Source organism: Drosophila obscura, unplaced genomic scaffold (assembly GCF_018151105.1).
Source record: "Drosophila obscura isolate BZ-5 IFL unplaced genomic scaffold, ASM1815110v1 contig_30, whole genome shotgun sequence".
NCBI lineage: Eukaryota > Metazoa > Arthropoda > Insecta > Diptera > Drosophilidae > Drosophila > Drosophila obscura.
The window spans coordinates 2,286,927-2,309,638 of record NW_024542818.1 but is presented as its reverse complement, the minus strand read 5'-3'; the positions used below and the strand labels follow the sequence as shown (position 1 = coordinate 2,309,638).

The window sequence follows — 22,712 nt, the reverse complement described above, 5'->3', positions numbered from 1 at the left end:
TGTGCAACTCGTTTTGCGATGACCAGCCTCTGCATTGGTTGCACCTCTTCCACCCATCGTTGAAGATCTCTGCCGGAGATGGGGTTTATGGTGTCGTTTAATTACAGGTGTGCCAATAGATGAAGATGGTCATGGGATGGGTCTCAGATGCCTGGGATGATTATTCTGCTGCTGCTGCTGTAAGCCTGTTTAGTAAGAGATCCATGAAGAATCGTTTATTTTTAGATGCAAAATCGCTTCGGCCTTCGGTTTATAAATAGCCTGAGGGCTTAAGACAAAACCAAAGCACTTATGGATGCAGTTTCTCTGTAAGGATTTGTAACAGAGTTCAGTGGAATGTTCAATGGAACTTTGGGAATGTTAAACAGGGGATATAAAATGGAAAAGCAAAAGCAAAAGCAGAACATGCTACCCAGGAATATTTATAGCTCTTTCCCCTCTTTACCCATTTAAATTCCCATATTTTAATTCTAAAGTTCACATTTATTGTTTAATTCTTTTCCGAAATATGAATGCCAAAAGAAAATGTGAGTAGAGTGGAATGTTTTTGGGATGCCAAATTGAAAACTGGAAATTGAAATTGGAAAAAGCTGCTGGAATTTTGAATGGGAATCTCTCTGGTGTGTGTGTGTGTGTGTGTGTGGGATGATCCTTCAAAAAGGTTGTCAATCCTGTAGATCTGGTCAAGTCCGGTTGAGTTGGGTTGCAGATAGGATTCCATCTACTTCTTCTTTTTCCCTTTGCCTTTGCCCTTTCCCTTGCCCTTGCCCTTCTTGCCACCGCCGGCATTCAGTAGCTCCTCGGTGACATAGGTCTCGGCGGTGACCTTATTGCTGGGCAGGATCACTGGCTGCTTTGGTGTACGCAGCTCAATCTCGATGACGTTCTTCTTGTGGCGCGACTTGGCTTTGCTGCCGAGTTTCACGAGGAACACATCGCTGTCCGTCTCGTCGCAGGTCTTGTAGCACACCTGTAAAATGTGAACAGAAAAGGAAAGGCTTTTCAGAGTGTGCCACAATTGGAGCTGTTTTGTTGTGTTGTGCAACAACAGTTGCATCAGCAGCAGTTTTGTGTTTGCAGCCGTTGCACAGGCAAGTCACGACACCATAAAAAACAAAACGGTCACACATTCCTCATAACCATGGAGGAGCACAGGAATGCGGAATACACAGAGCCACAAAGCCACAGATCTACAGATCTACAGATGAATTCACCACTCACCTCGATACCCTTCTTTTTGGTATCCATATTCACGCCCTTCATTGTCTGCTGTATGTCCTTGTGGTCCACCTGCATGCAGCAGCTCCTTTGGTTCTGTGAGGGCGGACAGGCGGGCACCATGGGCGGCCCACCACCGCAGAGTCGCTGACGATAGCATTCCCTGCGATCGTCCTGGAAGTCGCAGGCCTCCTTGATCTTCGAGAAGGGCACATAATAGTTGTCCGTCTCGCAGGCATCGTTGCCCGAATACTTGATGTTCGCCCGCACCTTGGGGATCTTGGGGTGATTGATGATCTTGCCCCCCGTTCGGCGTCTTATGTGGTTCCGGGCAAAGGCGCTACGCTGCAGGAGCTCGTGCAGGCAGGGGTCCTTCTTCGGTTCGCAGTCGTCGATGCTGTTGCGGTAGCAGGGATCATCGTCGGCACCCAGATCGGGATTGAAGTTGCTGCCATCGTCCACGGTCTCCACCTTGTGGGTGTCCTTGAGGACGCGAATGGTCAGGCCGCTGCCATTGAGGCAGGCCTCGAACTCTTCATAGGCCTCGGGTCCCGGTTCGGCGCGACGCGGTTGCAGGAAGCACGGCGCAATCTCCGGACTGCAGTCACAATCGCACACGCACTCACACTGACAGCAGCCATCGCAATCATCCATTACTAAAGGATCAATCAATCCATTAAGAGAGGAATCTCCCCTGGAGGAGCAATGGACACTCACCTGGGGGAGTCATGGGTTGCTGGAGCATCGCATCGGTGATTGGCAGCTTGCAATCGACCTTGCCCTTTTTGCCCTTCTTTCCCTTCTTCCCCTTCTTCTTGGCCATATTTTAGTCTGTAGTTTCTGTTTTATCTGATGCTCAAATTTCAATTTGGATACGGGAGAATATCCCGAGAGATTTACTCAATTTGGATGTTGTACTTAACCAGCAAATGGCGCAATTTCCTTAGTGCTCGTTTCCGCGCTACCAAGAAAAGATAAAGAAACGAATATTAAGTTGTATTTTCTTCAGATATTAACTACTAAATATCGTCTACAAGTATCATTCTATTTTTTAATTTGAAAATTGAAGCGGAAGCCTTACGAACAAATTGAATTTTGTATTTCTACGGCAAAGAAAATTTCCCCATTTGTGGAAACAAAACTGAACACTGGAATAATTCTAATATAACTGAATGATTGAAGTTTTACCCGATGCCAACTTTTGTGTTGCTGTCTGTGGCTAAGTTTTGACTAACGATTTTCTAGAGAGTTGTATTTAAAGGTCCACCTACTATGTTTACGATTCGAAGATTGCTTTTACTTTAGGGTGGGGGATTATGATAGGTTCTACTAACTAAAAGAAAGTATCTAGAACAGATATAACTATTTTTCTTAAGGCTGAACCTAAAAGAGACTCCATTCTATCTTGGAGAGAGGGAAAGTTCTTGAGCTTCAGTCATTGCTATTCATAGAAGACTTCACACGCCAACTGAAGTTTACACCATTCCTTTCATATAGAGAAAAGGGAGGGAGTATGTGTATAACTTGGAGACACAAAGATAATGCTGATTTGGTTGAAAAAGTAAACGATATGGATATGCGGTTGGATGCAAAAAGGAAAAGGGACACAGAAGGCAACGCAGTTTAACAAAGAAAATGAGAGCGTAAACTTCTTGGATTTTGTGTTCGTGCTTACATTCAGATAACGCAAGTGTAGCAGTGGTATAATCAATGAATGATCAGCTAGGGAATACCAATCACCAATCGTCTGTATTCTCATCTTCTTTATACAAAAAAAAAACGCCAATTTAAGGTAGAAGAAATCTTTTAAGAATAAAAACATCCAAAGATCATCTGGAGGTCATCTTTTACTCACCCGCATCGCAACAGGCCTCGTACTGTGGACAGCAGGCTTCACATGGACTGCAATTATGCGACTTCCGTTGGTCGAGTCCCATAGAGAGCGATTGGCCGCCAGTGCCCCATGTGTCGTAGACAGTGGAGGGTCCAGGACCATCATTCTCGCAGAAGAAGCCGCCGCCCGATTGCCGCTTCTTGTCCTTTTTGCCCTTGCCCTTGGCATCCTTTGCCTCCTTTTTGTCCTTTTCGGCTTGTAAGTCCTTGTCCTTGGCCAGGGCCTCGGCTTCGGCCTTTTTCTGCTCCTGGACATAGCGTGGATACGCGGGAATACCACCGCAAGGGCCGCAGGTCTGCAGGCGCTGCTCAATAACGGACTTGGGGCGACCCTTGCAGGTGACAGTGGGGCATTCTATGGGGAGTAAAGGATGGCGCATAAAGGAGGGTGAGCAGCAGGGGGAGCAAGTTTGTCTTACGCCTGTCAAACTCATCCTCGCAGTAATCGCAGGGGCACTGCTTGTCCAAGTTGCAGGCATAGTAGCGCAGGCACTTGGGACGATCCAAATCGTTCCGCGCACACGGATCGGGCATCTGGCAGGGCCTGGGACACGGTGGACATCCACCGCCGCGACACCCGCCGCTCTTCTTGTCCATGGGTCCTCCGGTGGCGCTGGTCGGCGGACAGGAGCCGCAAGCAGCGCAGGGATCGGCCTCACTGCCACACGGAGGCGGAGACGGCGATCCACAGGGCGGCGGACACTTGGGGTTCCGCGAGCAGACCCTTGAGAACGGAAAGGAGGATACAATGGCCGGACCGTTGCACACCAACCGCATGATCAGGACAATGTTGCCGGTCTGCATATTGCAGAGATTGAAAAGCGGCAGCAGGCGCTTCGACAGCTCCGATGTGGGGCACCACTGCTCCCGACGCCCGGAGTGCGGCTCGTAGCAGTGGCAGTCGTCCTGCGGCGCCTCCTTGTTGGGGGAGCGCAGCTTGGGCATCTTCTGGAGATGCAACTGCAGGGCCTTGCTCCAATTGGGATTCTCCGCATCGAAGGACTCGTTCACGCGATCGAAGATCGGCTTGGCCGCAAAATCGGACAGACCAATCAAGAACTTACAGCTCTCCGTGCGCTTCTTATAGACATGCACCTGGATGCGATCCTTATCGGTCACCGGCGACTCCAGCGTGAAGAGGCAGCACTTGCCGCACTTGGGGCCGCACGGATTCACGCACGTCCCGTACTCACGATCGCAGACGGAGAGAAACACCGAAGACCGGAACGAGATCTCCGTGCAGGTGGGATACTCCTCGGGGGCGCACAGATTCTGCCGCGTGATCAGCAGATCATCGACCACGAACTCGAACATGTAGAGGAATGAATTTTTGCCAGGCATTTTTCCGAAAGTATTTACCAAATATATTTTCCCTAATAGAATTTAGAACTGAATTTTGAGAATCTGTGCTACGATTTTGATGGCAGGCCGAACAGTAATGGAAAGGGAGGGATTGGCATGAAAAGTTGCATGGAATTCTCAAGGCATGCTCTTCTGAGGGTTATGTCAAAGAATTCTTATATTGTCTTTGGTTATGTTATCGAAAGGGCGTTACCACACTCGAATTTTTAAAGGTTGAATACAAATTTCAGTTAAGATTAAATTGTGATTTCCACAGTTCCCACAGATTTCCATATGCTGGACACCAGCAGCTCCTTCTGCGTCGAGTTGACTTCTTTTTACTTGTACAAAGGGACCATGCTAGTAATTTTCCACTGCCCACTCGCAAGACTTTCCATCTCCGCCTTGCGGGTAGTGACAGGTTACACTCTGCATATATATAAGGAGTTTCCTTCCCGATTCGCTCTTTTCCATTTAGCATGGAATACTTGCAATACTTCCATCATATACTCGTATGTATATACATGCGTATACTATAGCCTCCAAAGATCCATCTCCAATTTCTAGCAATGCGTAAAATACTTTATTCAACGTCACGTTAAATGGTTCTACAAAAGATTGATCGATTGATTGATTGATTGAACTACTTTGCACTTAAAAACATACAATAGCTACAAAGCGGATCGGATCACCCAGTCCGAAAATGTATCTACAATTCCTGCAGGAGGAGGAGGAGGCTTGTCTTAAGATCTACCATAAAGTCGATTGCTAAATGCCAGAGGAAAAGTGAAGGGTGCGAAACCCAACAGAAAACAGAAGACGGAACACAGAGCGAGGAATCGATAGAATCATCGTATTACAGGAATTTACAGGAGTGTTTACAGGATTTGGAGTAGGAGCAGGATGCTGCGTGTGTGTGTGTGTGGAGTGGAGTGGAGTCCAGAGTGTGGAAGCGTCTTGTGTGCTGCTGCAGAGGTAGTAGATCCTGGTAGATCCTTCCTAGACGACACTAACGTCAGGCGCCGCGAAAGGCCACCGGCGGAAAGAGCCGCGGCCATTGCACAAACTCCACGCCGTAGTGGAGGATACCCGTGGCACTCACAGCAATCATGGCGCCCCAGAAGAGCATGAAGAGCAGGTTCTCCGTGTTGAACTCCGCGGGATATGTGAGGGTGATCATGAACATGGCCATGGCCATCAGCAGCACCGATGGGAAGGCAAAGAACCTCCAGCCCCGTCGCCACTCCAGCGGCGATGGTAGGGCCCCGCCCTCGTTATCGTTGATCAAATAATGTCCAAGGAACAGATCGATACCGTCCTGCCGCTGCCCATCCGCAAAGTTATTCAAATAGTAGCGAATCATCGAATTCTTGCCGTCCTGCAGGGCGCCCGCTTTGGTTCGCTTTCCGGTGCGCGTGAAGTCCGTCTTTAGCGCACCCGTGCCAGAGTACTGCAGCGAGATGAGGTCCGCATTGTCCGCCCAGACGCCCTTGAAGAGATCCTCGAAGCCACGCGATGCCTGCTCCACGGGCTGGCCAACATGTAGGACGCCCAGCTTCTGGAGGACGGACGTGAGGGAGCGTCGCGCGAGCATGCTCTGGACGACATTCGTGCGATCCAAGCAATCGATGCAGTTGGTGCGGAACACCCCCGTCTGCGTGGACACCAGCCGGCCGTCGTCGAAGCTGTGATAGAAAGCGAACCTCTCCGTATCGTGGGCTAGCCGATCGATAAGGATGTTCAGCCGATCCCAGCGCATCTTCCGGCACTCGTGATGGAAGTCGAAGGCCTCGTACTTGACCAACGGATTGCCCAACTCCCTGACGAGCCGCGCGAACGTAGCCTCTAGCTCACCCTCGGCGCCCTTTTGATCCACCAGATTGACGGCCACCTGGGCGCCGTAGCGCTTCACCTGATCCTGGAAATGGGCGGCACAGGCTGCCAGGTGATCCTTGCCGGGGATCAGCCTCGGACGGGGCTTGTACCGCAGATTCGGCAGCTGGTGCCAGTGGAAGGGCATGCTGCCGCGCGTCTGGACGAAGCTCGTGTGTTGTCCGTTGAACTCGACGATCTGCTCCGTTTCCACAAAGTTCGCCACATGCCCCTCGTCGTTGATGCCGCGGCAGAAGAGGCGCGTGCCCGCCCGCTGGACAGACCGGCGCGTGACGATGCTCCAGAAGAAGGTCTGGCCGTTGATCTGCACCTGGTTGACGGAGACAAAGCCGTGGATCAGCGGCAGCTGGAATCTCTGCATCTTGTCGCATTGGAACTGCTGAAGCACGTGGCCGTTCCACACGAACCGGGGATCGGCTCGTTGCAGCAGGCCCTGCCGCACGGTTTGGCCCTTCAGCTCCCGCCGCCGTTGCATCGTGTGGGTTAGGTCGTAGCGGTACGAGAAGTAGAAGTACTTGGTGTCCAGCGTCATGCGCAGCATCTGCAGATACGTCTCGTTCTCCTTCCGCTGAATGGCATTCGGAATGTACGGAATTATGTCGTATCCGGCCAGTCGCCACACAATCGATCCGTTCAGCACGCCCACGAACAGGCGGTGGGTGGCCACCAGCAGATAGTCGCAGCTGAGCAAGTGAATCGTGCCGAGGACACCGCAGATGCGTCGAGTGGGCCGCAGGTTCGCCAGCTGCCCGCCCGTTGGCTGCACTCGCGTGACCTTGTCGTGTCGGCCGATAATCAATACCTCCCCGCTGCCATTTGGCTCCACAATGAAGCTCTCGGGGGTGATGTAGAGGTTCATGTCATCGTACACCTCGTTGTCGTCCTCCATGCTGCTGCTCCTTATTGGTATCAAAGGGGGTTTATTCCGATCTTCGGGATCTACAGAGGGAAGATACGCCTTTTATTAGTTTACTTTTCCATTTACTTTGTGGCTGGGGGTGTGTTTCTTTTTTGTGTCTTACTGTTATTTTTTATGGCCAAGAATTTTTTATTTATCTTGCGACTGCAGGCAGAGGCACACGAACACACATGCAGCAGCAACAGCAGCAGCGACAGCGACAGAACTCTTATTATTATCTTCTTCTTGTTGCACCTGCTGCCACCCACCGACAGCCCGCCTACAAATGTCAATCGAGTTTATAGTTAAAACACAACACACAAAACAAATTATCTACTTAATCTCTACGTGTCGTGTTCTCTTTTATGGGTTAATCCTATGCTAACTTCTTATTGTTATTGTCTTTTCTTTTTGCCAATACGTGTGGGTGGTGTTCGTGTGGCCGCTGCGTTTTTCTGCAAAAAAAACCTACTAGAATTCCAGTATTATTTATGTGCGGTGCTGCCAACCCATTGTTTCTGGTATTCTGGTGGTATTAATGTGATTGTGTCTCGTGGTATTTTTGGTGTGTCTGTGCGGCCTGCCAACTCACACGGTCTTCGCGTGTTTCGGTGACGGATCAAAGAAATCCAAGAAAGCATTTTATGGCTTTGTACACATGCTAATTTAGTTAAAATTTACACATTTTTGTGTCTAATAAAATTGTGACAGGTGCTTAAAAAAAGTAACTCGAGAGTTCTAAGCAAGTTGGCAGCGCTCTAGGGCTGCAAAACCATACAATATATCGAACAATTTTAATATTATTAAAAAAAAAACTACGAACTGATACAAAATTACTCATCTGTCATATTGTGGTTGGAGTTTCTCATTAAGAGCTTGATTTTTATATCCTTTATTTGCGCTTAACTCTTACGCTAAACCTTAAACAATTCCAAAAACCAACAATACTATCGATAGTGCCATCTGTGGTTGTGCAGCAGCGTGACCGTTTGTGGTATTTTAAATACCTTATGGTATTTTTTAATGACAAAATTGAGTATTTTTTTTGTGTGCATCATTTTGAAAACTGAACGGACGACGCGGCGACCGACGCTGTGGCTTGCTGTGGAATTTCATTGAATTTTAAGTTCCTCCAAGGCTTTATTTTGCTGTACAAAAGTTGAACCGAGTGAAAAGTGTAGTTTTTCGATTGCTGGGTGGAAAAGTTTCACGTAAACACACACACGCACACACCATCTTTCGGGTGGCATCATTTTACGCGCTAAAAAGTGAATTTAGAGAGAATTTCTGCAGCACAATGGACACATCGAATGGGACCAGCATGCGCCAGCAGCAGGCACGCAAATCGAATCAGAACATTCAGGTCTATGTGCGCGTTAGGTGAGTCCCATCAGTGGGTAGATTGGATCCCTCCATCATGCTTAGATTTCCGTCACCGCAGGCCACTGAATGCACGCGAACGTTGCATACGCTCCGCAGAGGTTGTGGATGTGCTCAATCCACGCGAGATCCTCACACGGCACACCCTGGACTCGAAGCTGACGAAGAAGTTTACGTTCGATCGGAGTTTCGGCCCCGATTCCAAGCAATGCGATGTCTATGCGGTGGTGGTGTCTCCTCTGATCGAGGAGGTGCTCTGCGGCTACAACTGCACGGTGTTCGCGTACGGGCAGACGGGCACTGGCAAGACGCACACGATGGTGGGGAATGAGACCGCCGAACTGAAGTCCTCATGGGAAGATGTGAGTAAAAGCGAACCTGTTTTCTAATTCCTAGAAACGGGGGAAGGTTCAAACGTTAATTGCTGCTACCTGCCTTTGCATTTTGGCCCTTTTGTAGGACTCTGATGTGGGCATCATACCGCGTGCCCTCAGTCACCTTTTCGACGAGCTGCGCATGATGGAAGTGGAGTTTACGATGCGCATCTCCTACCTGGAGCTGTACAACGAGGAGCTGTGCGACCTCCTCTCCACCGATGACACCACAAAGATACGCATCTTCGATGACACCACCAAGAAGGGTTCGGTGATCATCCAGGGCCTGGAGGAGATCACCGTGCAGAGCAAGGACGATGTCTACAAGCTGCTGGAGAAGGGCAAGGAGCGACGCAAGACCGCGACCACCCTGATGAATGCCCAGTCCTCGCGCAGCCACACCGTCTTCTCCATCGTGGTGCACATTCGGGAGAACGGCATCGATGGTGAGGATATGCTGAAGATCGGAAAACTCAATTTGGTGGATCTGGCAGGCAGCGAGAACGTCTCCAAGGCGGGTAATGAGAAGGGAATACGTGTCCGCGAGACGGTGAACATAAACCAGAGCCTCCTGACGCTGGGGCGTGTGATCACAGCTCTGGTGGATCGAGCCCCACACGTGCCGTACCGCGAATCGAAACTGACCCGCCTGCTGCAGGAGTCGCTGGGCGGCAGGACAAAGACCTCGATCATTGCCACCATCTCGCCAGGGCACAAGGACATTGACGAGACGCTCAGCACGCTGGAGTATGCGCATCGTGCGAAGAATATCCAGAATAAGCCAGAAGTCAACCAGAAGCTTACCAAGAAGACCGTCCTCAAGGAGTACACCGAGGAGATTGACAAACTAAAGCGAGATCTCCTCGCGGCAAGGGACAAGAACGGCATCTATCTGGCGGAGGAGACCTACGGGGAGATGACCATGAAAATGGAGTCCCAGAATCGAGAGCTCAATGAGAAAATGTTGCTGCTGAAGGCCCTGAAGGATGAGCTGCAGTCGAAGGAGAAGATCTTCAACGAGGTGAGCATGAGTCTCGTGGAGAAGACCCAGGAGCTGAAGAAAACGGAGCAGCATTTAACCGACACCAAGGGGAGTCTGCTGCTGACAAAGAAGGTCCTCACAAAGACCAAGCGTCGCTACAAGGAGAAGAAGCAGCTGGTGGCCTCGCACATGAAAACAGAGGAGGCCCTCACCACGCAGGCACACAAGATCCTGGCCGTTGCAGATCTGGCCACCAATGAAACGGAGCAGCTGCATGGTACCATCGAACGGCGACGGGATACGGACGAAAAGATACGCAGTGCCTGCGATCAGTTCAAGGATCGAATGCAGGACAATTTGGAGGTGATTGGCGGTAGCCTGAATCTCTATTTGGAGCAGCAGGCGGCCTCCAAGCAGCACTTGAGCGAGGAATTGGGTGAGCCACAACCTAGAACAACCTATCCCTCTCTGCCACTATTCCACTTACTTCTGCCTCTTTTTGTTGCCTAGAAAACTCAAATGGCGTGGTCCAACGCTTGACTTCGAATGCAAGCAAAAGCATTGACATGCTCAAGGGGATATGCAGCCAATCGTTGAAGGATCAGGAGCAGCTCCAGGCGAAACTAGTGGCTGGTTTATCGGAGAGCTGCGATCGACATACGAAGGAGTTGGTCGAGGGACTGCTGACTCAACTGCAGCAGCGGGAGAAGCAGATGAGTGAGGATATCCAGCTGCAGGTGCTGGCGCTGGAGGAGAACAACCACAGCCACAGGGCCATGCTGGAGTCCATGCAGGAGCGCTTCTCCTCTATCATCGCGAACAATGCCGAGTCGCTGGAGAAGCATGTGACAGAGGTGCAGCAGCAGCTGGAGCTGCTCAGTGAACTGTCTCTGCCCGATGCGCAGCAACTGCAGCAGCTGCAGGCGGAGGTGGCCAACGAGCGGGCACTGGCCCACCAGGAGGAGGCCCTAATCGATTCGCTGATGATGCAAATGGAGCAGATCAAGCAGCTAAGGGCGAAGAACAGCCAGAGCATGTCCGAACGCCTCGTCCAAATGGAGGAAAATCGTCTGCAAAAGATCAAAAAAGTGGAAAAGACCAAGGCCAGTGTGCAGGCCTACCAGATAGAGGGATCCGCCGCCTCGCAGGCGGCCCAGGCAGAGCTCTCCTCCCAAATGGACAGCGGCATGCAGTGCGTGGACCAGGGCGTGGCCAAGTGCTCGATGCTGCAGGCTCACCTGACGAATCTCTGCCAGGAGTTCGTTAAACACACAAATCTGAATGTCGCAGTGTGTCGCAATCACCTTGCGGACGTGAAGTGTCTGTGCCTGGAGAATAGCAAGCAGCGGGAGACTTTCCAAGAGAAACAGCAAAAGGAACTGCAAATGCTTTGTGAGGAGCGGCAGCAGCTGGGAACAGAGGAGCGCCAGCGATTCATTGGACACTCGGCCGTTGCCAGTGACCTTGTGGAGGTGCTCAAGCAACAAACGAAAGAACATGAGGCCCTGCAGCGCCAACAGCTACAGAACTGCGAGCAGGATGTCATTCGCTTCCAACAGAACGAACTGAAGACCTATGCCCCAACGGGTACAACGCCCTCGAAAAGGGATTTCGTGTATCCACGCGCGCTGGTGGCCACGTCGCCCCATCAGGAGATAGTAAGGCGTTACCGTCAGGAGCAGGATTGGTCGGATCTGGATACCACAGCCACCATAGATGAGGTAGAACCACATAGATGAAACTCCTCTTAAAAGTTGGTTTTTTAAATCTTGTATCCTTTTAGTGCAGCGAGGGTGAGCAGGAGGACTCATTGAACTGCGTTCAGGAGCTCTCCGAAACGGAGACCATCATGAACTCCACGCCTATCGAAGGCTCGTCATCGGGCATCAACATGAAACGCGGCTGCGGCACCACACGCAGCATGAACTCGAATGCTTTGAAGCCTCCTCGAAGCAGCTCGCTGTCCCGCTCTCTGACGCCGCGCAAAAATTCACCGCGTGGATCTCCAGCCTTTAAGAGAGTGAGTAATTGTTGCTAATGATTCAATAAATAATGCGAATACTCTCCCTTTTTGCAGGAAAAAAACAAAGAGAACGTGGCCTGAATCGATCGTTGGGGATCGATGGCACACATATAGCTATATCGATATCTACTACTCGCCCCAGTACTCCACTCACCTTTCATTCGCCTTCAAATCCACTGGAGGGTCTCGTTTTATTCCTGTATATTGCACAATTATATAATTAAATAAACTTAATGATAAGCAAACCCCTTGCTATGGACCTTGGGTATACCACTTTACACTCAAATATTCGCTAAAAAAAAATTTGTGCAAACTGATGATGGAAACGTCTTGTTTGCGACCTTGAGAGTTCAATTTGAGGTTGAAGGAAGCTTATTTGTTTAGGTTTCAATGCAAATTTCCAGAATGAAGTGTGTTTTGCTTGTAAGTTTAAGCTTAATCATATGTAAAATGTATCAAACCCCTTGAGGTATTTACTTTAATTTCAATATTTGTAGCAAAACGTGTGTAAATTTAAAGAAACTTATTGTTTACGATCTTTGGGGTTTTAATTGAACTGAATTGAGTATTTGCTTTGAGTATTGCTCTGGCACTGAGGAAACTTCATGATATTTAATTTAAGCTCTAATCAAAGATATAGGAGATATATCCTAAGAAGAGTGTACACATTGCTATGAAAAGTGTGTAAATTATAGTACTGCATGAATCTACAGACAAAGGAAACATTTTGGAAACGAAGTCTTCAAATGTTTCGAGACATTCGAATCATTTCTTGCTTTAAAAGTGAATAGAAAGAATTCGACTGCAGTTAAGGATTCCTAGGCACATTCCGTAGTGCTAAAAATACTTAGCTTGTCAGAGTAAACCCAACTAATCCTCATCGCGATCCTCATCATCATCTTTGAGTATGCCCAGACGACGTGCCACCTCCTTGACATTCGCTATGAACTCCTCCTGGACCAAATTAAAGCTCATGGCCAAGAGGGCGATGCCAAAGAGCAGATACAACGAGCAATAGGCAATGGACTGCTCCGACTCATCCTTGACGCCCTTGGCAGGCACAAAGTCACCAAATCCTATAGAGAAATGTAAATAGTAAATAGAATCAACTGAGGGAAGAAAGATCTCCGGGAATGCTGCCCTACCAATTGTTGTCAGCGTGATGAAGCAGAAGTATGCGGAGTCCAGGAAGGACCAGTTCTCCCAGTGGGCAAACAGAGCGGCGCCTCCCAGGATGTAGCTGACGACCAGGAAAACGCACAGCCAGATGGGCACGGGACGATCCTTGGGCAGGAGATCACCATAGTCACCGTAATCCTCCCCATACATGGAGTCATCCTCATCGTATTCGTAGCTGGGACGACGGCGGATCTGCCGCTGGACAGGGAAACCCATGGGTGACATGATACGTGGCGAGGGGGGCAGACGCTCGGCACGCTCTCTGCGACGATGATTGCGTCGGGGTTCGCGACTCCTCGACTTGCTCTGAACGGGCGGATAGTCCTCGTAGTGGCCGCCATCCAAAAGGGACCCCTCATCGAAGCTCTCCTCCACATAATCCTCGTAGTTGCGCGGTGAGCGGCCACGCCGCTCCCTGCGATGCTCCCTGGAAGAGCCCGGTGGCGGAGCATCGTAGTCGGGCAGCTCCAAATGATTGCCGTAGCGTGAGGATTGGCGTCCCAGGCTGCCAGCGCGTCGTCCTGCGTTCCGCGGAGGCTGTGGAGAGCGTTCCCTTTCGCGATCCCTCTGTCGCTGCCGCTGGTGGGCAGATCGGGGCATTGATTGACTCCGTGGAGTCGCATGCCTCGCCCGCTGGTGGCCTCCTCCGCCTCCGAAGTCATCCAAAGCATATCGATTGGGTATAATCGGAGTCTTGCGCACCACATCCTCATCAACGTCTTCGTAGTGCTGCGAGGAGACATGCCGCGGATCCACGGACTTGGCCCGCGCCCCGCGTCCTGGAGCGGAGTGCAGGCGATGCAGCTCGCGCGATGCCTTGGACTCCTGATGATGTGGCGAGCGGACAGAACGGACGCTGGCGGCTCTCTTTGCTGGCGGCTGCAGATCACTGAAATCCTCCATGGATCCCGCATCAAAATCGTGCCGATAGCGTTCCCGCTCCACCGTGTGGCGATCCCGCATCCGATCCCTCTGCCTCTGGCGGCTGCTGTAGCGATTGCCACGATTCAGGGTCTGCGTCTGCATCTCGTACTCATCCCCGTAGATGGTGTGCCGCTGCTGGCGGGGCTGTGCCGCATTCTGCTGGTGCTGGTGCTGATGCTGCTGCTGGTACCGATTGCGTCCTCCACTGCTCCGGTGGCCAAACTCGCGATCATCGTAGCCGCCACCTCGCCCCACGGTTCGCAGTTCTGGATCGGATTGGGCATGTCCCATGGAGGGACCAAACCCGGAGTCATTGCCCGAACGCTGTGTCATCTTCATGGATCGCCGGAACGAGGGCGGCGGCTGGGAGCGGGCTTGCCGCTGTCCCCTTACCGAACGCTGCCTGGAGCGGGCATTCCGCGGCCGCTTGGCTGTACGCGTGCACACATAGCAGCAGATGCGCCAGTAGAGGAAACTGTGAATGGAAGAACCCCAATTACTGGAGGAGTCACGCAACTGTGGAGATGTCAGAGGCAGGCGGCAGACTCACCGGAATGACGTGGCCATCACATCCCCAATGTTTGACAGGCAGATGAGCATCAGGGGGATGCCAACGATGGCATAGAAAATCGTTGTCACCTTGCCCCAGTCGGTGCGCGGTGATATGTGGCCATAGCCTGTGACCCAACAAACAAACAAAAAAACGAGTACATACAGACAATGATGTATTAGAAGCTACTTAAACATGGCAAGCGATTCCGTTCCGAACAGGGAGTGTCTTTTGTCTTGTTCCTCGTGTCTTACCTTCAACTCTTCCAAAAAAAAAAAACCCCCAAAAGTTCTTGAAATGCTAATGAGGTCGGGTCTCTCGGGTCTAATCTCAGGTTGTACTTGTCGCTCCCAAAAAAAAAAATAAAAACTCCAAAAACCATTACCACAAATGGCATTTCAAGTCTGCCGCCGCCGCTTTTGGCATTTACGGAAATGCGATTATCTCTCAATAGAATTCTATGACTACGACTACGACTATCTGCTATGCTTAATGGGCGTGTGGGTCAGTAAACCCCAGAGTTAAAATCTAACCGAAAGCCGAACAGCATAAATCCATATCGGGAAATTGTGCAAAAGGCAAAAAACCAAATAAAACCCAAAAAATTCCCATCATTAAATTCTAAACAATGAACTACACTCGAAGAAAATAATTTGGAGAATAAATAATAATAAAATTAAAAATAATTCACATTTTGACATTGTCTTGCATGGCTAAGGATTCTTCCAAAAAGATCTTATAGCTGTTATTTTTATGCGAATCCCTTAAAAATACTGAACAGATTGTGCTAAGCATCCTGCATTATCCTGTAAAAACGCTTCTGCGCTATTTTGACTATCATTTCCAAAGCTGGTTAAATTCTTGCTGAGGAAACAACTGAGGAACTTGCGGGTTGAAATCACTTTATCGACAGCTTCCGTAGCAAGTAACTCTGGAAATTCTCTCTTGTTCTCTTCTGCTCTTTGTTTTCCCCCAGTGTAAACTCTCATCACGATCGGTCGTTCGTTTGGTCGGTCAGTCGCGTTTGACCTTGCCGTTGCTTTGACTACAGCTACAGTCGTAATAATTCCACTTTTGATTTCATTTGACACGCTCCACCCTCCACCCTGCAGCCTGCGCACCTGCCCCAATGGGTATGGGGAATGGAACCCCGTTTTTAGAGGTCATTCACGTGTGCGGTGTGTGCAACAAACTGTGGCGGCAGAGTGGCCCCAGTGACCTATGACTTTTGACTGATGATCTAGGAGTAGTAGGAGTAGGGGAGTACGCTGCGATCTGTTATCATGGTACCATGGGTGTGGGATGGCTGCTCTGCAATCTGTGATCTCGAGGGTGGAAGAGCCTTGGGAGTCCCTTTAGGCATCATGCCAAGTCATTATAAGTTCCAGGAAAACATTTGGTTGTGCGTGAAAATTGGCTTTGCCGTGACATAAATTCATGTGAGTAATTGCCAAATGATTGACGATCGTTTGGTTGCGATTGATGTGATTTCAACGTGATCATTGAATGGACATAATCGGTTGTCGGATTGCAGCAGTTCCTGGGCGTTCCTCCGCCAGTCGTGCCACGCTTCTTTGCGGTTTCGCTTCAACGTGAATCAACAATCCATACCGATCCGATCCGAGACGATACGCTGCGATACGTGGGCCCTAGCACCAAAAAGATCTGTGCTGCGGCAGTGTCTGGCACGACAAATGTCTGCTGCTGCCTCTGCTCCAATGTTTGCGTTGATTCATTGGCTTCGTACCCACCTGCTGCTGGCTCCCTGCCTGCCTGTCGGATGGCGGTGCCCTCGCCGGTTGACTGAGTTTTTGTGCGTCGTCACCATCTGCGCCCATCGGCTGCTCCCCATCGGTGGTTGGTGGTTCGTTCTCTGGTTATTGTTTGTTATATAAGTAGCATGCGTTGGTGGCATTGCCGAATCATTCTGTTGGGGCATCTCGTGGCGAACAAGCCGCAATAAACGGGTCAGAAAACCAACCAAAACAAAAGCCATGCGAAGTGATTGCCTAATTCTGGCTTTGGGCCTGCTGCTGGTGGGATTTGTGGCTGGAAAGTCATCGCCTGCATCCGATGGGGATCGCGATCGCGATCAGTGGGTGTGGCACTCCTACAACCGACAGCAGCGATCCTTTCGGGGCGGAGACATTGGCAGGAGTCGAAGTGCTGCCATAAGTAATTCCTACGACAACAAGCTGAGGCGAGAGCCCACCACACGCAGACCTCTGCCTGGAGAGCCAGAGAACGATGAGATCGAGGACTATGCGGATGTGGTGGATCCCACCAGGACATCGCAGGACACTACTCCGAAGGTGGGCACGCGGCAGTACAATCCGTACGGGGGACAACCGAATGCTGGGCAATTTGGAGGCTCAGGACTCTCCGGCGGATATGGCGGCAGTCCGGGCGTTCTTGTGGGCCCAGGAGGACCCACTGGAATCATTGGAAGGCAGCCACTGTATCCGACGCCCTATCAGCCCGGCTATGGGGGATTCAACGGCGCACAGAATGGCATTGGCGGATATCCTGGCGGAATCTATGGCGGAGCATCGGGAGCAGGCCTCCAGGGCTATCCAGGAGCCGCTGGAGCAGGCGCTGGCTATCCTGGTGGCGCTCTCGGAGGAGGTTTTGGCGGCTATCCCAGCAATGGACTGGGCGTCGGGCAGTTCGCTGGCGTGGGACAGCAATTCCCAAGCGCTGGACAATTCTCTGGCGTTGGTCAGCAGTTCCCTGGCGCTAGCCAATTCCCTGGCGCTGGCGGCCAATATCCCTTCGGCGGATCCTATCCAGGGGGAGACTTCAGTGGCAACCAGTTTGCAGGACAATACCCTGGCATTGGAGGACAGCAGTTTCCCGCGAATCAGTTTGGCGGCGGACCGCAATACACCGAGGGCTATGGTCTGGCCGGAGGAGCGGGTCTGGGACAGCAGCTGGGTCTCGGCGGAGGAGGCCCCTACGGTGGGGGAAACTTTGGCTTCGATGAAAAATCAGCCACTCCGGTGGTGGCCGAAGGCAAGAGCGCCAAGAGCGTGTTAGCGGCGCCCAGGAACGTGAACGATAAGCTAAGCAAGAAGGTCTAGGATTAAGGATGCTGGACCAGGAGATCCCTTAGACGTACTCCCACCCCGCCCCCTCAGTTGTATATAGAAGCCTAATTAACTTATGTATATGTAGATCCTATCTAGACCTAGAAACGAATCGAATAAATCTTTAGAAAGCCAGAGGCCAAGACCACCCACCTATCGTTGTGATCACAATGATCGAGTAGAAGAGGGAGCCGGCAAAGGTCCATTGCGACTTGCGCAGATCCTCATCCCCATCCCAGCCATCCGCCTTGATGGCCGTGAGAATTTGCTTCTCGAAATTGGCCAAATGTTTGCTCACATTCGCCATCCAGTCGCTTTCCCTCAGGACCAAAGCATCGTCCGACAGAAGCCAAATGTTCTCCGTGAGATTGAAGCGAAGATTCTGAATGTCGCGCTTGACCTGAAGGTGGTAGAAAATGGAGGTTCGATCAATGGAGGGGATTAGCAGGATGTATTAAAGGGTTCTACCTCCAATTCGTGTGGTCGCTCCAAATGCTGAAAGAGATACGCCCCACCCACACAGTAGGAGACCACCAGAAGGACGAGCAGCACATGCGACACAATGCAGGTGATGATCTTCCATGACAAACAGATGGCCGTCACACAGCGTCCGCGTTCGGGTTTTGCCGGCTCCAACATGTGCGGCGGCAGTGATTGGGCTCGTCTGCCCGACATGGCTGCACCGCTTGGAACCCTCCTCTTGGCCTAATTTATCGCTTGGCTGATCGTAAATTATGTGTGGAAAAGAAACGAAAACGAAAACCAAATTAAGGACAAGAAACCGCAGAAGCAGACGGAGACGCAGACGCTCGATTATTTGTCTAAATAAATATTTATTTTTGTGGGTTGTTGGGTTTGTTTGGGGGCAAGGCCGAAGAAGAGCGGAAAGAGAGATAGAGAGAGAGAGAGAGAGAGAGGCAGAGGCATGGAGCGGAGCGGAGAGGCGACTCCATGGAAAACTATTTTCGTACACCGGGAGGGGAATGCCCCCTCATCTCAGCATCCAAAAACGCGAGCACACGTCTCTAGAGAACTACTCTTTCGAGTCGGTTTTTTTCTGCTTTCTTTCTGCCTATGCGATGCAGAGACTACATAACAATTTCCGTGCAATTATTAACTTCGATTCTAGATTCGATTTATGGGTCCCTGACCTCCCATTTGAATGGAGAATGGCTGTGGATATGGCTTGCCCCACTAATGATGATTACCGAACACGTACATATGTATGTATGTATGTATGTATGTTATGTAGGTACCTACGCACGGGGTAATTGCAATCTCAATCGCGATGGGAAATTCTGTTTAGTTTTCAATTTTCCATTCCATGCTGTGTTACCACCACCACCCTCTGCTTCCAATAAGAACAAAACAAAACACTGCCTCGACGACGAATCCGCGCAGAAAGAACCGACACACCGATCCGTACTGAACCGTACGACTCTCCAACGTTTACTGAGGAGGCAGCCACTGGCTGAGGGATGGATCTCAGATCTCAGATCTCAATCTCTCTCTCTCTCTCTCTCTTGATCTACGGTTTTATTTTTGGTCTTACTCGAAGCTCTCTTTTGTTTTTCTTTTTTGGAAAATGTTCTTGTTCTGTTTTGTTTGGTTTACTCATGTGGATGATCAGTCGGTGGATCGGTGGATCGTTGGATCGTTGGATCAGGTGGAATTCGGTCGGACTTTTGGCGGGGTCTCCCGAAATTACTTTTACCCAAAAGAGCAGACGAATTCGGGCGTGTTCTTGATTTCAATTTCGCTGACAATAAACGGCTGCTTCTTGGAAAAACTAAGTTGAAAGTGAAATTGGAAAGGACTAACGATGGATTGCTGTATTGGCAACTTAATGGATGATATACAGCTCATAGAAAAGTACCATAAAGCAAAAATTCTATATAATTACCGTTCAAAGAAATAACAACCTTTTAGGGGAACTACTTTCTCGTCGCTTTGGGCATCTTCCAGTTCAAGAAGAGGCATTGGATGTGCTTATAAAAATGAATCCATAAATATCTGCAAAAAAAACTGTTTGTATCTGTGATATAAAAAGTTAAATTTAAATTGATTCTACTGCACAAATAAAGAGAGAAATCACTATAACTCTATAAGCCCATTTTCTAAATGAATCTATGAAATTAATTTAAAATTTGTAAGCTTAATCAATGCTTCATTCAATTCATTAAATTACAAATTATATTTTTATAATTTCAGTATTTAAATTAAGGAATTTCCCCTCTTAATCTTTACAGATTGCCATACATTTTCCAGTTGGTTGTACTTTGGTGAGTACTTTGTTCCTTTACTTTGTTTCACATCGTATCTTGCTTATCTATTATAACCATTTATGGTCAATCGACTTGCTAGCGTTGTGCTACATCATCGTTACTTAAGATAAGAGTGGAGTGGAGTGGAGTGAACTGCAGTTTGTGCGACTATATTTAGTGCCACATTTATAGGGTGTAGAGCAGGCCTTAGTCAACATTCAGTTGCCTGAACGAACCCTGCAGCCCGAATAGGTTCTCGAAATCGATAGCTTTGCCCGGTCGCAGGCTCTCGTCGGTGCCGTAGTTTTCCTCCTCCGCCCAGAAGCTTCGGTAGGCGAGGATGCGTTGCTCCCATTCGGCTATAATCTCCGGAATGGAACCGTTCTCCCCGCCGTACTCGATGGGCAGGTACTTTTTGGGCACTTGCTCGTAGAGGGCATCCCACTTGCTGCCATGGACATACAGCTAAAGAAAGAGATAGAAATCGATTGAGAATCGATTGGATTTTGACTATAGATCAGAGACTTACGCGTCCCTGCTGCTTCTTGGAGAGCATAGGCTTAACCATGTTAAAGATGGTCTCAAAACCCGCAGGAGTGTTGATGAAATGCACGCCCTGGGGCCGCAGGGGCAGTGCCTCCTCCTGGAAGACGGTCATCTTCTTGGCAAACGATGGTGTCATGTGCAGAAAGTGGCCCGTGGTGACATTCGCCATATCCAATATGGAGACCATGCCATTGACAATGGCCACATCGTCCTCGTTCAGCATGATCTGTTGCATGAGTCCTGCGGCATGATTCACCTCCTGAAAGGTGTACACACTCGGATCGTACATGGCCTGACGCAGGAGCGCTATGCGAGGACCATTGTCGTTCAGGGGACGCGGCAGTAGGATAATAGCTCTGGAGAGGGAGATCGATGAATACCTTCCCCGGGGTTTCCTTTGCAGCACTCACCCCAATCGAAAGATCTGCAGCAACTTGTCCACATCCACTTTGTGGGCCGCATAGAAATCCGGGTACTTGGTGCGCAGCGTATAGAATCGATCAATCTTGGACTTGGTTCGCTCCAGACTGTACTTGCAGCCGCGTAGGAAATTCACCAGCGTCTGATCGTCTGTGCGTGCCTTCAGGTGCGGCTGCTGGCGGATCCACTCCCTCAGCGCGGCGATGTCATCCTCAATCTTCTCGGGAATCTCATTCAGCTTCTCCACGGCAATTTTCTGCAGCTCGGGGCTCAGCGGACGGATGGCAGGCGGCATCTTGGGGGAGCGAACGATTCGATTGATCGGCGACCGAATGTCGAGTGGCGTCGACGCGTCGGCCCTGGCCTTTGTGTGCCTCAAATGGGTAATCGAAAGGCTATCTTGGATGGACGATTGAAAGAGTCAAGCGAGTCGCAAAGAAAGAGTGTATCAGCGCTTATCAGCAATCATTTATTATCGGTTTATGGGGCAGATACTCGTACTACGGCAAGGCGAGGGGTTGGTCTCAGTCGATGGCCAGCAGGCGGAAGGAGCCATCCACACCAAAGTGACTCTCGTGGCTGTTGCCGGGCGAGCGTTGTTCCACCCGTAGCTGCTCATCGATGCCAAAGATCTGAGTGCCTTCGAAGTAGTCTCGATAGCCTTCCAGCTGGGCTTCCATATCCTCTATCAAATCCTGAATGGAGCCCTTGGTGCCGCCATATTCCACTGGTAAATACGCACGAGAGACGCGCTCAAAGATGGCCTCTGGATCAGAGCTAACAGATACCTAAAAAGTACATAAAATTATGTGAAATTTAATGCCTAATTCAAGTCTGGGACTCACCCTCTCTCTGATCTTTCCGGGAAACCAGGAGAGCAGCGATTTGAAGCCCGTTTCAAAGGCTTTGGGCACATTGATGAAGTGAATGCCCTTCTGTCGCGTGGGCATCGCCTCATCGGCGTAGGCCGAGAATTTGCTTAGCAGCTGCGGCTGTAGGGCAAAGAGATTGGCAGCCGTCACACCCGTCATGTCCATGATCTCCAGATAGCCACTGACAGTGGCATTGTCATCCTCCAGCATCACGATCTCGCCGAACATGGAGCCCACGCGAATGATGTCCTGGAACTTGAATTTCTGAGTATCGTAGGAGCCCACACGAATTATTGTCACCGCAGGGCCAGTGTCCTCTTTGTCCAGGGGTATGCGCAAGATTACACTGCAAGGAGAGGGCGTTCTTTGGGGAAACCTTTTCTCTTAAATGCCGAATGTAATTTACCCCATTCGAATGATCTCCAGCACCTGAGGATCATCCACCAGGCGGTGCTCATTGAAGACCTCTGGTATCACCGCCTGCAGCGTGTAGAATCGATCGATCTTCTGTTTGGCCTTCTCCAAACTGAACTTTGATCCGCGCAGAAAACTAAGGAGAAACTGATCCTCCATGCAGGCAGAAAGATGTGGCTGCTTCTGCAGCCATGTCCTCAATGCGGATATGTCCGATTCCACGCGATCGGGCACCTCATTGAGCTCCTCGATGGCAATCTTTTGCAGGCCCGCCGGCAAGGGTCGAAGGAATGTCATGCTGACTATCGCGCTATCGATTGCAGACTGCCCAAAAAATGTTCCAAAACAAATTACTAATTTCGTTAATGCACTTCCAATGCTCCCCACTCCACACTCGACAGTATGTTTATTCAAAGCTATAGCCGATAAGATCGGACTAATCTAACGATTAGCTG

At 50.1% G+C, this 22,712-nt stretch overlaps 7 protein-coding genes across 10 annotated transcripts; 2 read left to right on the top strand and 5 right to left on the bottom strand.

Moving 5' to 3' along the window:
• Window positions 1-462: 462 nt before the first annotated feature.
• On the bottom strand, window positions 463-2,041 carry LOC111076933. The gene is made up of 3 exons (XM_022371005.2): window positions 1,936-2,041; window positions 1,222-1,874; window positions 463-970 (listed from the first exon to the last, which is right to left on the bottom strand). Exons 1-3 carry the CDS (start codon window positions 2,039-2,041, stop codon window positions 722-724), a joined length of 1,008 nt encoding a protein of 335 aa, XP_022226697.2. The 3' UTR covers window positions 463-721.
• Window positions 2,042-2,047: 6 nt separating this feature from the next.
• On the bottom strand, window positions 2,048-4,567 carry LOC111076928. The gene is made up of 3 exons (XM_022370998.2): window positions 3,531-4,567; window positions 3,074-3,466; window positions 2,048-2,179 (listed from the first exon to the last, which is right to left on the bottom strand). The coding sequence occupies exons 1-3, from the start codon at window positions 4,450-4,452 to the stop codon at window positions 2,115-2,117; spliced, it is 1,380 nt and encodes a 459-aa protein (XP_022226690.2). The 5' UTR covers window positions 4,453-4,567; the 3' UTR covers window positions 2,048-2,114.
• A 445-nt stretch (window positions 4,568-5,012) lies between these two features.
• On the bottom strand, window positions 5,013-7,943 carry LOC111076925 (phosphatidylinositol-3-phosphatase SAC1). 2 transcript variants are annotated; one of them, XM_022370992.2, is made up of 3 exons: window positions 7,836-7,943; window positions 7,368-7,523; window positions 5,013-7,284 (listed from the first exon to the last, which is right to left on the bottom strand). In XM_022370992.2, the coding sequence occupies exons 1-3, from the start codon at window positions 7,882-7,884 to the stop codon at window positions 5,468-5,470; spliced, it is 2,022 nt and encodes a 673-aa protein (XP_022226684.2). In that variant the 5' UTR covers window positions 7,885-7,943; the 3' UTR covers window positions 5,013-5,467. The 2 variants fall into 2 exon arrangements, with proteins under 2 accessions (XP_022226684.2, XP_022226685.2); XM_022370993.2 differs by lacking the exon at window positions 7,368-7,523 and having other exon boundaries at window positions 7,836-7,936.
• A 253-nt stretch (window positions 7,944-8,196) lies between these two features.
• On the top strand, window positions 8,197-12,131 carry LOC111076921 (kinesin-like protein Klp61F). The gene is made up of 6 exons (XM_022370982.2): window positions 8,197-8,623; window positions 8,685-8,985; window positions 9,083-10,415; window positions 10,490-11,700; window positions 11,763-11,999; window positions 12,057-12,131. The coding sequence occupies exons 1-6, from the start codon at window positions 8,541-8,543 to the stop codon at window positions 12,081-12,083; spliced, it is 3,192 nt and encodes a 1,063-aa protein (XP_022226674.2). The 5' UTR covers window positions 8,197-8,540; the 3' UTR covers window positions 12,084-12,131.
• Window positions 12,132-12,174: 43 nt separating this feature from the next.
• On the bottom strand, window positions 12,175-19,182 carry LOC111076923. Of its 3 annotated transcripts, none has more exons than XM_022370987.2 (6): window positions 18,998-19,182; window positions 18,210-18,462; window positions 17,895-18,141; window positions 14,656-14,782; window positions 13,148-14,580; window positions 12,175-13,078 (listed from the first exon to the last, which is right to left on the bottom strand). In XM_022370987.2, exons 2-6 carry the CDS (start codon window positions 18,414-18,416, stop codon window positions 12,873-12,875), a joined length of 2,220 nt encoding a protein of 739 aa, XP_022226679.2. In that variant the 5' UTR covers window positions 18,417-18,462; window positions 18,998-19,182; the 3' UTR covers window positions 12,175-12,872. The 3 variants fall into 3 exon arrangements, with proteins under 3 accessions (XP_022226679.2, XP_022226680.2, XP_022226681.2); XM_022370988.2 differs by having other exon boundaries at window positions 19,002-19,182; XM_022370989.2 differs by having other exon boundaries at window positions 19,006-19,182.
• On the top strand, window positions 16,573-17,884 carry LOC111076932 (glycine-rich cell wall structural protein). Its single transcript, XM_022371004.2, has one exon. It carries the CDS (start codon window positions 16,650-16,652, stop codon window positions 17,733-17,735), a length of 1,086 nt encoding a protein of 361 aa, XP_022226696.2. The 5' UTR covers window positions 16,573-16,649; the 3' UTR covers window positions 17,736-17,884.
• Window positions 19,183-19,950: 768 nt separating the features above from the next.
• LOC111076939 lies at window positions 19,951-22,591 on the bottom strand. The gene is made up of 6 exons (XM_022371012.2): window positions 22,250-22,591; window positions 21,817-22,189; window positions 21,498-21,759; window positions 20,962-21,370; window positions 20,535-20,907; window positions 19,951-20,470 (listed from the first exon to the last, which is right to left on the bottom strand). Exons 1-6 carry the CDS (start codon window positions 22,552-22,554, stop codon window positions 20,213-20,215), a joined length of 1,980 nt encoding a protein of 659 aa, XP_022226704.2. The 5' UTR covers window positions 22,555-22,591; the 3' UTR covers window positions 19,951-20,212.
• Window positions 22,592-22,712: the final 121 nt, after the last annotated feature.